The sequence below is a fragment of the Megalops cyprinoides genome, chromosome 7 (genome assembly GCF_013368585.1).
Source record: "Megalops cyprinoides isolate fMegCyp1 chromosome 7, fMegCyp1.pri, whole genome shotgun sequence".
In the NCBI taxonomy this organism is placed as follows: domain Eukaryota; kingdom Metazoa; phylum Chordata; class Actinopteri; order Elopiformes; family Megalopidae; genus Megalops; species Megalops cyprinoides.
Window position 1 is genome coordinate 38,843,059 of NC_050589.1, and position 13,918 is coordinate 38,856,976.

The following is a 13,918-nucleotide window of genomic DNA, read 5'->3' on the forward strand; positions in this document are numbered from 1 at the left end:
ATTTGGTTTAAGTCCACAGCACCACACTGATTAGGCGACCTCATGCAACGATTAGACCAAAGGACGCCTGGATGAAGCAGACGGCGGGGGTGGGTTGGGAGACAGGACGGGGGATAGGGGTCAGAAACAGGAGGTGCCAACGTCCAAAAGCTCTAGAGTGGTGTGTTTCATCAAGCAGCAGGAGCACTCAGCACTCAGCATTTTGCAGGATATGGTCTGCTGTTTTTTTTCTCAGAGTGAAATAAGGATTACAACATTTATTTTGAAAAGATACCTCAACCACCTGCCTCAGGTAGAGAACTGTGTGTACCATCCTTGCAGCAATGGTCACTTAGTGTTTCCTCCAGACTTTACAAAGCAGGGCAGTGCAAAGGGGTAGAGGCATTATCACAATGTTCCTTTTGACATAATAAATTCCACAAATAATTTCACTTTGACAGAATCATACCCCCCCCCCCCCCCCCCCCAAACCATGCTGCTTTGAAAATTACCCAGAATGCATGCCTCTCATATAGATGCTTCTACCTCCACATTTAATATGCTACCTCCTGGAAACCTTGCATGGGTTAGTGTACATCATTTAGCCAACCTGCATGATGGAGCAATGTCACATTACATGTAACCAGGGACAAATAAAAACACTTCCTCTGCTAAGTTCCTTGGTTGAATTCTTGTTGCTAGATCATAAGATCAATTGATAGAGCCTTCAGTTGCAGTATGCAATTCTAAGTGTGCTGCCTTTTCTCCATGCACTTAAATACTGATATAGCCCTCACAGTCCCCACATCCCACTAACTGACAGAAGTCCAGCCCACTCCATTGCCTTGAGTGATAAGGCAGGCCTTCATGGCTTCTCCTCCCAACATCAGAAATTCAAACAATCCACAATGCATTCTCTTTCTCTCTCTCTCTCTCTCTCTCTCTCTCTCTCTCTCTCTCGGCTCAACATTCCTTCTCCATGGACAGACATGAAAGACATCTAGAATAAACAATCTAAGAACAAAATGAAAAGGAGGTTATGTCATTTTTGAAAAAGATATGATGCCACTGCCAATGCATCAGTAAAGCTCCTGACCAGTCTACAGCCTCAGAGAACAGTGAAGACAGGGGAATGGGATGATAAGCGAGAGACACGAAGACATGTAAAAAAGAGCAAAAAATAAATAAACAACTGAAGTAATAAACAGCTATTTGCTAATTGCTAGTTGTTTCAAAAGCATGTACTTATCAGATCTGTCATCTTCCACAGACATCCTTCCCAGCCTACAGTCAAAGCCCTATTAGACAACAATATGAATCAACTTGCCACATCCATATACACCCACACACTCATTTGCCCCACCCATAAGCCCCAACTTAACATCTCCACTCTCCTCTCTCTCCACAAAAGAAGAAGGGTCAGAGGCTAAAGGTCAGGAAAACAATATTGCAGGACACAAAAGGACACACAGTTCATAAGACCCAGATTTGGTTTAACAGTGATTGAAATGTGCATTTGTCCCAACCATATTTGCCTTTCTGCATATATCCTCCACATACAAACCACCTCCCATGACCCTCCCCATTCACAGAATTCAGAGCAGTAAACATATTTTTGTCTGTCTTTTTTTAATGTGCCACAATGTTGGTATACTCAAACATCAGAACATGAGCTATTCAATGTTTACAACCTCCTTACACTTAAAATTTCTAATGAGGCCCTTATTAAAAGACCTGTCAGTTGAACGATAATATTTGAGAAGGGCAGAATTTTATATTAGATCATTTCCCCAAATACTGTGTATGATAATAACAATAATAACCATTATTATTATTATTATTATTATTATTGTTATTATTTCTAAATCAATATTCTTTTTATTTTTTTTATCAGCGGGCAGCCTCAAAACTATGGTCAAGCCACTGTTGTGGTCTGAGTATTTGTGTCTTGTGGACTATGATTATTCATGCATGATTCCTGATCAAAACATGCCATCATGCAAGTCATTTCTATGCATTGAACGAGCACAATTATTTATTTATTTGGAAATCGGTCTGAGCAAGTCCCTTTCAGCCCAAGTCAAAACCCTTATTAATCCCCCCTTCCCAATCAGTGTGAAAGCCCATGTAGAAAACGTCTTTTTTATGCGGGTATAACAAAGATCAGATGAAAAGACGAGTGACATGGGCTAAATGTTAACTTTTTTTTTTTGCCGCTCAAATAATGTAAAGATGCAGGTATATTCAGCACAAACAAACAAAAAACCCTGTTTTATATTGTTCAAGGGTTTTTTTCTTTCTTTTTTCTTCCTATTTGAGTTTGCTTTTGTTCAGTCTTGTTGGTTATTGTTTTTTCTTGATTATTATAGACACTGATACAGAACATCTTTCAGACTGCTTTGGACAGTTATAGGCTCCAGGTCTCCTGTTTCCTTTGGGAAAATCCATAATGGCGGTGATTTTCCAGTGGAAGTCCAAGTGGCAGTCTTGAAGGTCCTGTCCCAATATTTTATCCCACTCTCTGTCCTGTGGCAAAGTCTGCCACCAGCCTGCACAGGATGGTCAGTTTTTTGTAAATATTTTTATTTCATTTTTATCATATTTTTAAAATCTTGGTCTTTATGCAACGTCACACAGAAAGCTGATTACGTTTGGTTTTATTGTCTTCCAAGCCATTAGAAACCAAGCTGCTTCTTCTGCACTGATACTGTGAAATCTGTAAACAATTTTTTTGTAATTTTTCTGTTCTGCTTTAGTTTTTTTTACTTGCAAATGAAATCATTTTTACAAGGTGTCGAGTTTTGATTTAGAGTCTGATCTCATTTTTCTGCAGTGTGTGTGTGTTGTTATTGTCCTTATATCCTAACATTTAGATTCCCTGACATCTTTTTGGTTTCGACCCTTGTCTTTTCGCCCCCGCTCCTCGTTATCCTCCTGTTTCTCCTTGTCTGGCTTAGTTACGCTGTCATAGGAGGGGAGGGAGGCAGTGGAGGGCGTGCCCTCTTTTTTCTCCTGATTGGTCCCACCGTTCTCCAGCTTGTTGGTCCCGGGTCTTCGCTTGCAAATGAAGCCCCGCCGCACCAGGTGGGCACGGTAGGCACGCTGGATGACGATGGCAGATACTTCTTCCTGCTTGCGGCGCAGCGTGGTGGTGATGGGTTCATAGGACACCTTGGAAGGGTTGGCAGCCACAAAACGCTCCTCCATCTGCTGCCGCAGCATGTCCAGCTCGCCGCTGTCACCCAGCACTCGCTTGGTGAAGGCGAACAGGATGTCCAGGCAGTGGATCCGGTCACCACTCACCATGGGCATGTCCATGGCGATCAGCTCAATGGTGTTGGGCTTGGGCACCCGGAGTGGGTGCTCCAGTGTGTCGGCAAAGTCCGACAGCTTGGCAAAGGTGATAAACTGCGAAGCATCGGGGTCAAACTTCTCCCAGATCTCATAGAATGTTTCAAAGTCATCCTCACTCAGTGGGTCAGCGCTCTCCTCTGTGGCCACACTGAAATTCTCCAAGATGATGGCAATATACATGTTGACCACAATGAGGAAGGAGATGATGATGTACATGACAAAGAAGAAGATGCCCACAGAGGGATTGCCACAGTCCCCCTTGATGGTGGTCCCAGGGTTCTCCTTCTCTGGGCTGCAGTCTGGAGGGTAGTTGAGTATTGGCAGGAGCAAGCCATCCCAGCCTGCAGAAGTTGTGATCATGAAGAGGCAGATCATGCTGTTCCCAAAGGTCTCGAAGTTGTACATGTCATCAATCCCGGCCTCCCTCTTGACATAGGCGAAATTCGACATGCCAAAGATGGAGAAGATGAACATGACCAGGAAAAGCAGGAGCCCAATGTTGAACAGGGCTGGCAGTGACATCATCAGGGCAAACAGCAGAGTCCGGATCCCTTTGGCACCCTTGATCAGACGCAGGATGCGGCCAATTCGGGCCAGACGGATCACCCTGAAGAGGGTTGGGGACACAAAGTACTTCTCGATCAGGTCCGCCAAGAACATACCTGAGGTTTTGGAAAGAAACCGAGGAGGGAGAGAAAAGCATTAAACTGTAATTTACACACCATCCAACATTCATTTCAGTTGCACATTCTTTTAACTGTCCTTTAAAGTGTTTTCAAAGTCACAGACAGTTTTCAAAGTCTAAACAGTTGAAGAGACAAGAGCTTTTTGATGTCCCAGAGGGAGGTGGGCTGTCACCAGCTAGTTACTAGATGTCTATTTATGAATCCATCTACAGAAACTATCATTTATTGTATTAAAAAATAAACCATTAGAAAAATCCAGCATCTGCACTCTTGAAAAAAGAAAAAAGTCATCTGATGTCACACTTATTCATGTTTATTTATTGACAATTTATATATGAAGTGCTCAGGGTGGCTCTTCACAGCCAATAAATAACTGACATGGAAGCATGTTGTTGCTTTGTCATTCTGTATATAAATTAGCGGAGTGTAGAAGGTCATTTCTGAGCTGAATAAACAGGCAGACAGCACACCCCATCTCAGTCTGATACCCCCCGCTCCCCCAACTCATAAGTGGATAGAGCCCCACACATCACTCACCGACAATGGAGAGGATCACTACAACCACATCAAAGATATTCCATCCGATAGTGAAGTAGTAATGGCGCAGAGCAAAGAGCTTGAGCACAAACTCTGTGGTGAAGGCGACAATAAAGATGAAGTTGACCCAGTAGAGAATGGTCTCCATTTCTTGTGTCTGGTCATCTGTTTCTACCATCATTGTGACCATATTGAGGCAGATCAGGATCATGATTGATATGTCGAAGACCTGCTGCGTCACAAAGTCGAAGACCATTCCCTGGATCTTGTTCTGGGAAGGGAGAGGAGGGGATCAGAAAGTGTCAAAAACAAGACATGCTATAATATTTTTATGTCCTTAGATTCTGCCCCCCCCCCCCCCCCATTCTACTACAACATCAATGATGGGATACATAACACAAGTGTGTGATTTCAGTGGGTCAGTTCAAAAGCTTAAAGAATAATACAAAAGAAAAATAATTCACATCTTGGTATGTTTTCATCTTTTCTCACAGAAACTTAACCAGTCTCAAACCCATAGCAATACTTCAATTAAACAAATCAGGACAGTAAAAGTCGAATGGTTCTGTGTGGGGTTTTCTCTGCAAACACTGGATCAAACATGGGTTCTCCTAGGGGAAAACCTTGTTTCTATCAATAGTATTTGGTGGCAGTGACAAAACATACCACTGGTCGAGGGATGGGTTTTTGTGGTTTTTTAGATCCCAGCTTCTTCATGGCATTGTAGTATTTCTTCTGCTCCTCTGTCATGAAGATATCCTGACCCCCAAAGTATAGGGATAAATGGGAATTGGGTTAAAACCATGAAAATTACAACAGAAAAATCTGAACTCCATAAGCATATCACTGTATCTACACCACACTCACAGACATTCCTTTCATAAGAACTAATCAGTTCTGATCATGCCATCATTACCTTTCTCTATACTACATATAAGAATCAAATACATATGTACACTGAAGCAGGCAGAAATTCTGCTGGCTTAACCAGCTGCCCACCATGGTACTGTGTGATGGTTTGGCATGTAGCCATGAGAAGAGGGAAAAAGAAAGATAGAAGGAGGCCTTATCTTTTTCTTCTGTTGGTTGAAGTTGTCGATGATGACACCAATGAACAGGTTTAGAGTGAAGAAGGAGCCGAAGATGATGAAGATGACAAAGTAGATGTACATGTAGATGTTGTCCTCATACAGAGGCTGATCCTCCACCTGTCATGCGAAACAAAGACCATCAAGTCTGTTACACATGCAACCCAACACAGTGACACCATTTTTCATTGAGAGGGTAACTTCACCAAAGTCTAACATAGAATATGTTGCTCCTTAATGCCACTGTAGTATGTTTCCATATTGAAAAGTTCTTTATTTCTTTTAGTAACTAAAAGCATGAGCTCTCTCATGGATTCATACCCCACTCTCCATCAGACAAAGCCCAGAATCCAGTGTTACACTTCTAAACTTTTGCTGATACTTTTTCTTTGAAGAAATATTTTTTCTTGGCCCAACCTCAGCAAGAATAGGGCCTGAGAATGTATTTACAGAGAAGTGCAGCACACTGGGGAGTTAAGGAGCTGTTCTCATACACATATTGTAGAGAACCGCACCATACCCATAACCCAACACCCCCTATCCTCTGTGTATCCTGATCCCCTCAATCCCAGCAATACTTTATTTTCTTTAAAAATTGTTATTTAACATACTTGTAGGCAAACCTAGCTAAGTTGTAGATGCAGCCTAATGTTTGTAAGTGAACATGGTTGATATCAATACGAGCATCCATTAAACTATAAGGAACAGAATATCCTGTGGATGCTTAGATGGATGTTATCTCCAGTTACATCTTATTGTGAACTGATCACACTATCTAGTCCACGACTGCATTTTCTGGGTAATACTTTATTTAAAACCTTAATCATGCATATGAAGACTGGTCAGGCCAGAAGATCGACATCTCACTGAAAACAGTGATTTTGTCATTTACAAAGGTATCCAGCCATTGATGATTGTTTTGTTTCAAATCACACCTACCTGAAAAGATAGCCTTACCTTTCTGGAGTCCACTGCTGCATACATGATATCCATCCAGCCTTTGAATGTAGCCTTGGAGGAGAGCATGAAGAGGGAGGATGAAATCACCAAAAAAAAACGACAGGTTGCACCCAACCAAACACAAGTAAATGTAAAAAGTAAAAGCAATGGGATTATACACAGAAGGAGACTCAAAAATCACTGTGTCTGTGTCCCTGGCTCTGTGTGTGTCTCTCTGCAGACAACAAATTCTAAATTTAAAAGCATTTTTGCATTTTCTCATGTCTAGAAAAACACACAAGTATTTATATTTAATTGACTACTAACTCACTTGAAAATAAGAAAAAAATAATAAAATAGTGCTCTCTCAAAATCTCAATGCATTCCTTGTGTTTAATTTAAATAGGAAGCTCACTCATGTGTGGAATAACCTCATCCTTCAGTTTTTCCTTCAGTAGTGCATTATTGATTAGGATACCAAGGCATTTTTGGTGGTTTCAAACCATCATTACTTACACTGAGTTGACAGATTACACAGAGCAGTTTGGGTAGACATTCACCTTCAGTAGAAACAAAGCCAAATTTGATGAACATGTATGATGTGTGGTATTTTCCAGTAGCAGGTAGTTGCTACTGGTTTGGAATGGTTCAACAAAATACAGGTCAAGCGGTTGCGTTTTTCCAGTTTGGAAACGGACAAATTAACCCAGTTATGATCTTACTTGGTATGTATCTAGTTAGCAAATTACTGGATACTGCAAGTTAACATTAATGCTCTGACAGAGCTTTCCATATAAAAGTGACATCATCCAAGCAACTTGCATGGTGCCTGAGAACAATGCGATAAGGAAACCCTGGCCAGCCTACCCACCTCCATCCCCTCAGGAATGAAGTCAATTTGTTCCACTGCTGTTGTCTGCCAGCCATTTTCAGCAAACAACACTGCTGACTTTGAACCTGTAGGGCTCAGCCTGCATTCAGGACAACCACTCTCCCCAGTGAGTCACCCAGGAGCCCCTATGTTAGGCCTTCTGTCTAACCCAACAGTTAAAATATTTGCACTGCACGAATGGTGTATTTTTTCCATAAAAAAAACAAATAATACTGAGCTAGAGTATGTTTCAAGGCAAATCAATGGAAAAGGTGAATGTCAGCAGTCAGGACTATTTTGGAAATTAAGAGGGTGAACAGAGGAGGAGGCAGACAGTGAAAGAGTGGAACAAAGACAGAGAGCCTATCTCACCACTTGGAGAAGAGCCAGGTAGCCGGCGCCCACATTGTCAAAGTTGATCTTGACATTCTTCCACCGGACCTCAGAATTGTTGTTATTGATGAGAATGTAGCATTCGCTTTTGTTGTTCACTTCATCTATTTCGAAGCGTTCCTCAGCTGTCTCATTGAAACAGTAGTAGTACTTGCCCGCAAACAAGTTCACCCCCATGATACTGAAAATCAGCCAAAAGATGAGGCAAACCAGCAACACATTCATAATGGAGGGGATGGCTCCCACCAAGGCGTTGACTACCACCTAGGCCAGAGCAGGAGAGACAAGGTAGCACAGTGTGAGACAACCCCAGCATGCTCATGAACATACACCCACAGAGGAGCTGCATACTGGTATGGGACTACTGTACTGTTGCCAAATCAAACTCTTTCAACTGACAATGTAAAAACACTTAAGAATAATGATTTCAGGGGGTTTAATTCAAGTAAGTAACTACAGTATGATTGTTATCAGATTTAATTTCTAATAATGCTTCTGAGCAGAAAGCATTTGCACTCAACTCTTGCACTGAACACAGCTATGCTAATTAACTGAACATAAATAAAAACACTGAGGGTGACTCTATGAGCAAACACCACAAAAAGTGTCTGGTTGGACATTCCAAGCATTCCCCCATTGATTTGCTATGTGCAGTTGCAATACAAGTTACAAATACTTCCCACAATTAATTTTCACTTTTTACTTACAGACTCATTCTAAAAGCAATATAACTGATTTCAAACTCCAATCAGATAAACAAGTTAAAATGATAGCTGTGGGTTAAAATACCCATGTGTTTTCACAGAACAGTCCTCAGTACCATTTAAATGTATCCCGTGGTCCCCAAAGCTGAGTTTCCACTGAATCACCTTAACTGTAATTATTTTCTTTATTACACAACAGACAGTTTTATCCAGAGAGAATAACAAGACTATACATTGTAAGATATGTAATCTGTGGGTCAGCTACAACTCATGGTGGAGCTGGAGACATTTCTATGGCAACTGACCTGAACTGACAGTATGCTGGTCAGCCCCAGATATGACAGTACATTTACATTTACATTTATTCATTTGGCAGGTGCTTTTATCCAAAGCGACTTACATAGGTTACAGTTCTTTACAATGTTATCCATTTATACAGCTGGATATTTACTGAGGCAACTGTGGGTTAAGAACCTTGCCCAAGGGTACAGCAACAGTAGGTTGGTTCTGGTGAATTAAGCAAAGGTAGGTGTGTTTAGCCTGTGTAAAACTCCATAGCCTAAAAGTAATTTAATGCTTACCCCTAACTAGGCAGCATAGCTAGTTCACATTACGAGGATCATTCTAGATAACAAAGACACAGGAACAAAAGCACAAGCACAAAGATTTCTTACAACATCATAAGCTAGCCTATAAATGCATAAGACTAGCAAACAATTATTTATTTATGAATTGATTTGAGACTCTGCAGATAGTCTGGAGTCTACCAGAGCTGTAGGCAAACTAAATAAAATAACTAAATAACTAAAATAAATAAAGCTAAGGCAGGTCAGTGGAAACCAAGCTCGCCTTTAAAGCATTGAGAACATAAATGGTTATGTGCAATGCAGTCCACTAATTCTTTTCCCAGTGAGCACATTACTGCCCCCCTCAGGGCAGGATGTTTACACATCCTCAATTCCACCCTCCTTCAAGTAATCAGTACAGATATCTCAGTTAGTTAAAGTTCAGGCGGAGGAATCTCACCTCATCAGTTCTGGTGAAGGGAGGTACAAATACTCAAACATCTATAATACCTGTATGCAGCTTTCTGTACATCATCCTACCAACCCCAACACCAACAGTGCATCCACCTACTCCCAACCCTTCAAAACACTGAAATGGAAAGCTTGAGCAATTTTTTTTCTGACCCAAGCCAAACCCCTGCTCCAATCCCTTTATCCCCTTATATCTGAATAACTCTGCCCCCAGACATTTCCAATCTTACAGAAATTAGCAATGAGCTCAGCACACAATAGGCTGATCAGTATTAGTATAATGCAGGCTGACCGGCACCTCTCAGGCAGGCAGCAGAGCATGCACACCTTTTGCAGACTCACTTTGGCATCCATATTCCCTCTCAGACACACAGACAGGACACACAAGCTCCGTGACAGCATTCTCTTAGCACTGGCAGTGCACACTACCCAGAACTAGGAAGTACTATGCAGCCTTGTTATGTTTTTGAGTTCTTTACAACAGTGTGGTGTTGATTGGAGAGTGAACATAAAAATAGGTGGAGAGCTACCACATTCTATCAATGATTCACTGCTCTGTACCACTAATAATGTTTTGCTGTGGCCAGCAGGCTTCTCTTAAGTTAATATCAGCCAGTTACTGAGAGACCATGGTAGCTCCACCCACTCTGAAGTTCATGAGGCCTCACACCCATCACTATAGCATGGTAAAACAGGGCATTGTAATGATTCTATTGCTTTCCTAAAAGTTAGGGGTGACACAGCTGCTCAAATTAAATACAATGTACATTGCTTCTTTCTCCATCATGGCACTCAAAGTATAAACATACATTGAAGAGAAGGAGACAACCTTAAGATGGGCAGACAGCTGTAAAAGTGAATGGTTCTGGGATGCAGGACTTTTGAAGCTGATACCAAACCCACAATGTTCCGGGATAAAACCCAAATTCACAATCTGGAGCAGCAATATCTTATAAATGACCCATTGAACATAAAATGGTGGAAAAAGGTTTCTTGCGTCTGTTTGATTAAACCATGTGATATTTCCATCAATCAGGAAATGTGCAGTGATCACATTGCTGTTTTTTGGGAAAAATGAGAGAAATAGAAAGTGGGAGGACTCTTCTCTCCAAACATACAATTAACAGTAAAGATGAGATTATGTTTTCCCCTTCAGGGTATGTCTGCCACCACCAAGAGAATCACACATCGCTTGTACTAAGAACAATTTGGTAGACTAGATCTGATCAAGGTATTTGTATGAATAATTAAAAAAACAGCATTGAAATAACACAGAGCACACACATATTCTTAATGCTTTGTCAGATGCGTGATCAGAAAGAGGGAAAATGGCTCTGAAAGTGCAGAATGTGCATTGGCAATTAAAGAGTGCATGCATGTTACATGGCATTGTTGTGCAATCTTGAGGACAATTAAATAAATAAATAAACAGATAAACAGATAGATGAATAGATAGATAATAGCAAATACAACACCCCTGTAAATCTGTTGCATCTTAAAAAAGACAGGGCCACATGGATTGCTTGAGTGGACTGCCAGACACTGCCGTGCCAGACTGTCAGGACAGCCATGTAAAGACTGGGTGCAGGACAGTCAGCCGTCTGTGTGGCGAGGCAGAGGGGCTCCCTGATACTGTGAGGTTCATATGGCACTGGAAACAAATGGAGATTTGAGTTCCAGGTAATAAAGTGCTGTGGCACCTTATTCATGAAATACAGAAACTTTGGTATTGATGAAGTACATAAACTGACACTGTAATGGTCTCTTTGAAACTGGACACTTCTGTCTGACAGCAAAGCAAGTGGGCCCATCTAAGACCATACTGCAAATGGAATGACCTTCCATTCAGGCCTTCATCTGGTGATTCCATTTTAATTTGTGCAAGATACCTCTAAATAACATAGTTAAAACAGAAAAATAATTCATGAAAATAATGGTCTTCAACAAAACACTGAAAGCAATCTATTATCCAGGTGCTCAGCCTCTGCAGCTGCAACATAATACTGCTGGTACACAAATATCAAATTCCATCACATAAACCATGAATCAGATAAATCCTAATTTGTATTATGCCAACAAGAGAGTGTTAAATAGCTTGCACTTGGTCAAGACAGTTTCCTGTTATTGGTTATAAGAAGTGCAAGTACTCTGCTGAAGCATTGTTTTGCTGGGCCCAGCTGGTTGTCTTCTAGGTCTCCATAGTTTCCAGTGCCCCACAAACACAGGCACTTTCTGTCCAATAGAAACATTGTGTGTGATCCTTTCAGACATGAATTTATTTATTTACTTTGAACTTTTATGCTTTTTATTCAAACTAAATGGTGAATCATCTGAGGAACAAATATACACAGTTTTATGGGTGAGGCGAATTCAGAATTTGAGTGAAAATTCCTTTTTGCGTCTTTTAGATAATTTTGCCTCGTATTCTATATAACCTCTGAATTTAGGTGTTCATTAGGGGTAATTCTATTTGTCAATTACACTTCTTTATCTACCCACCATTATATTCAACCCAAAAATGACAATACTATTTCAACCAGTCAACCTCCCTTACTATACACTATTAAAATAAAACAAGACATTTCCAATGTACATTACAGTACTGTAGGTAAATTGCGTAATAATAACTTTTCACAAAATGGGTTCTCATTTCATCAAAAATACAAACCACCTCAGTGTAATGTGGCTGAGTACCCTAAGGGAAATAAGTCCAGAAAGAACGGCCTGAAAAGTGCGAAAGCCTTTTCCATAACAACAGGAGACACGCTCATACAGTATGTGTAATTCTACACTGTGGGTCTCTGGAATTTTGTTACTTGAGTACATTTCCTTGTACAGAAAACACACCTAACTGGTAGGTGCTTGAATGTGCATGGTGTTTTTCATATACAATTCTGTGATGAAACCCGAGATGGTTTGTATGACTGTCAGAGAGGGCTAATACCCCCCCCCCCCCTCTCTGCTTTTAGCTGTTGAATCTAGTTTGTCATTTTTGGGAATACGCAGCCTTGTCAAAGGGGAGACAGGACCACTCTTTGGGTCAGTGTGTGTCCCACGTGACTGGGTGAGTCCGAGTGCAAAGAAGCTGATGTCAGCCATGTTCAATTATGTAAGACATTGACATCCCCCCCCCTCCCCCCTCCACACACACAACCCCCCACCCCCATTTCACTACCTACTTCTTGTGGGAGTGGGAAGCTACCTCCAGCTCCTACCCATTAGCTGTGCTTTACAATGAAGTCAAAACAACAATGTCCTTTGTGAGCAGGCAACTTTGCACATTTCCTAAGCTTCTGCTTTACACTGAGGAATAACAACACATTTGGACTTTTGTAAAAATAAATTTTGTTCTACAGTATTTAAGCAGCCTCTTACAAACGAGCCAAAGATAAATTAGCCAGAAGACATGGTAAGCAATAGAATGATGACACTGGCAGAAGCTTAGCAAATTTCTTCCTCCCACACCCACAATTAGGTGTGTGGGTTTTTATTATTTCAGTCTAATATCAAGATCCTGGACAAGCAAGAGAGGGAGTGGGGTGAGCCACCAGCACGAGTTGGCCCTCCAGCGATGTAGGGGCAGCGCAGGGCCCAATGTGCTGAAGTGGATAGTGACAGGATGGGAGAGGGGGGCATTGCACAGTGCTGAAAATGTGGGGTAGGGGAGGTGGGGAGAGGAGGGGACTAAGGGGTGGAGAAGAGAAGCTCCCAACTAGAAACGAGTTCACCAGTCTTCAGGGGGGCAAGAGACTGGAGTGACAACAACCAGGCGCAAGTGGTTACAACCATCAAGAAAAAGCACCCAGGGGCCAATGAATATATCCTACTGCTACTATAGATAACTTTTTACCTTGCACCAAAAGATACAGCATGTAAGTATTCTTACTCTTAATTCAATTCAAAACACAACATGAAGATGTATACATTAGTTTTACCAGACTTTTCTTCTTTCTCAGTCACCATTCTGTATTCCTTCAATTGACTGCACACAGCTAAAATACTGAAATACTCTATGGTCGCTCGGGGAATGTGTTCATTTTTAGTGATGGCGTACCTTTGCTGCTGGTGGTTCTCTGTACGAGATGCATCAGGAAATGGGGTGAGGTTGGCTAAGGGAGCAGGAGTGAGAGGGTGGGGGGCTTGGGGGGGGGGGGGGGGGCAGGATGGGGTTGGCGGCTCAGTTAAAAGCAGTAGAAGTTGAAAATCAGGCCAAATGAACAGCCAATTGCATATCAAATGTTCTATGAAATGGCATGGGACTTCAGTGACATTTTTGGCACTGTTTTTTTGTGTTTGCTTTCATTGATATTTCAGGGGCCAAATCAATTAT

At 41.5% G+C, this 13,918-nt stretch overlaps 1 protein-coding gene across 4 annotated transcripts in view; it reads right to left on the reverse strand.

The window, feature by feature from the left end:
* Positions 1–479: 479 nt before the first annotated feature.
* scn8aa (sodium channel, voltage gated, type VIII, alpha subunit a) overlaps positions 480–13,918 on the reverse strand; it is a 75,154-nt gene continuing 61,715 nt past the window's right edge. For all 4 annotated transcript variants that reach the window (XM_036532573.1, XM_036532571.1, XM_036532574.1 and 1 more), the window contains 6 exons: positions 7,827–8,111; positions 6,602–6,655; positions 5,627–5,764; positions 5,223–5,327; positions 4,557–4,827; positions 480–3,995 (listed from right to left, as the gene is read on the reverse strand). In XM_036532573.1, coding sequence (XP_036388466.1) covers positions 2,842–3,995; positions 4,557–4,827; positions 5,223–5,327; positions 5,627–5,764; positions 6,602–6,655; positions 7,827–8,111 — 2,007 coding nt within the window. In that variant the 3' untranslated portion in view covers positions 480–2,841. The remainder of the gene's footprint in view (positions 3,996–4,556; positions 4,828–5,222; positions 5,328–5,626; positions 5,765–6,601; positions 6,656–7,826; positions 8,112–13,918) is intronic.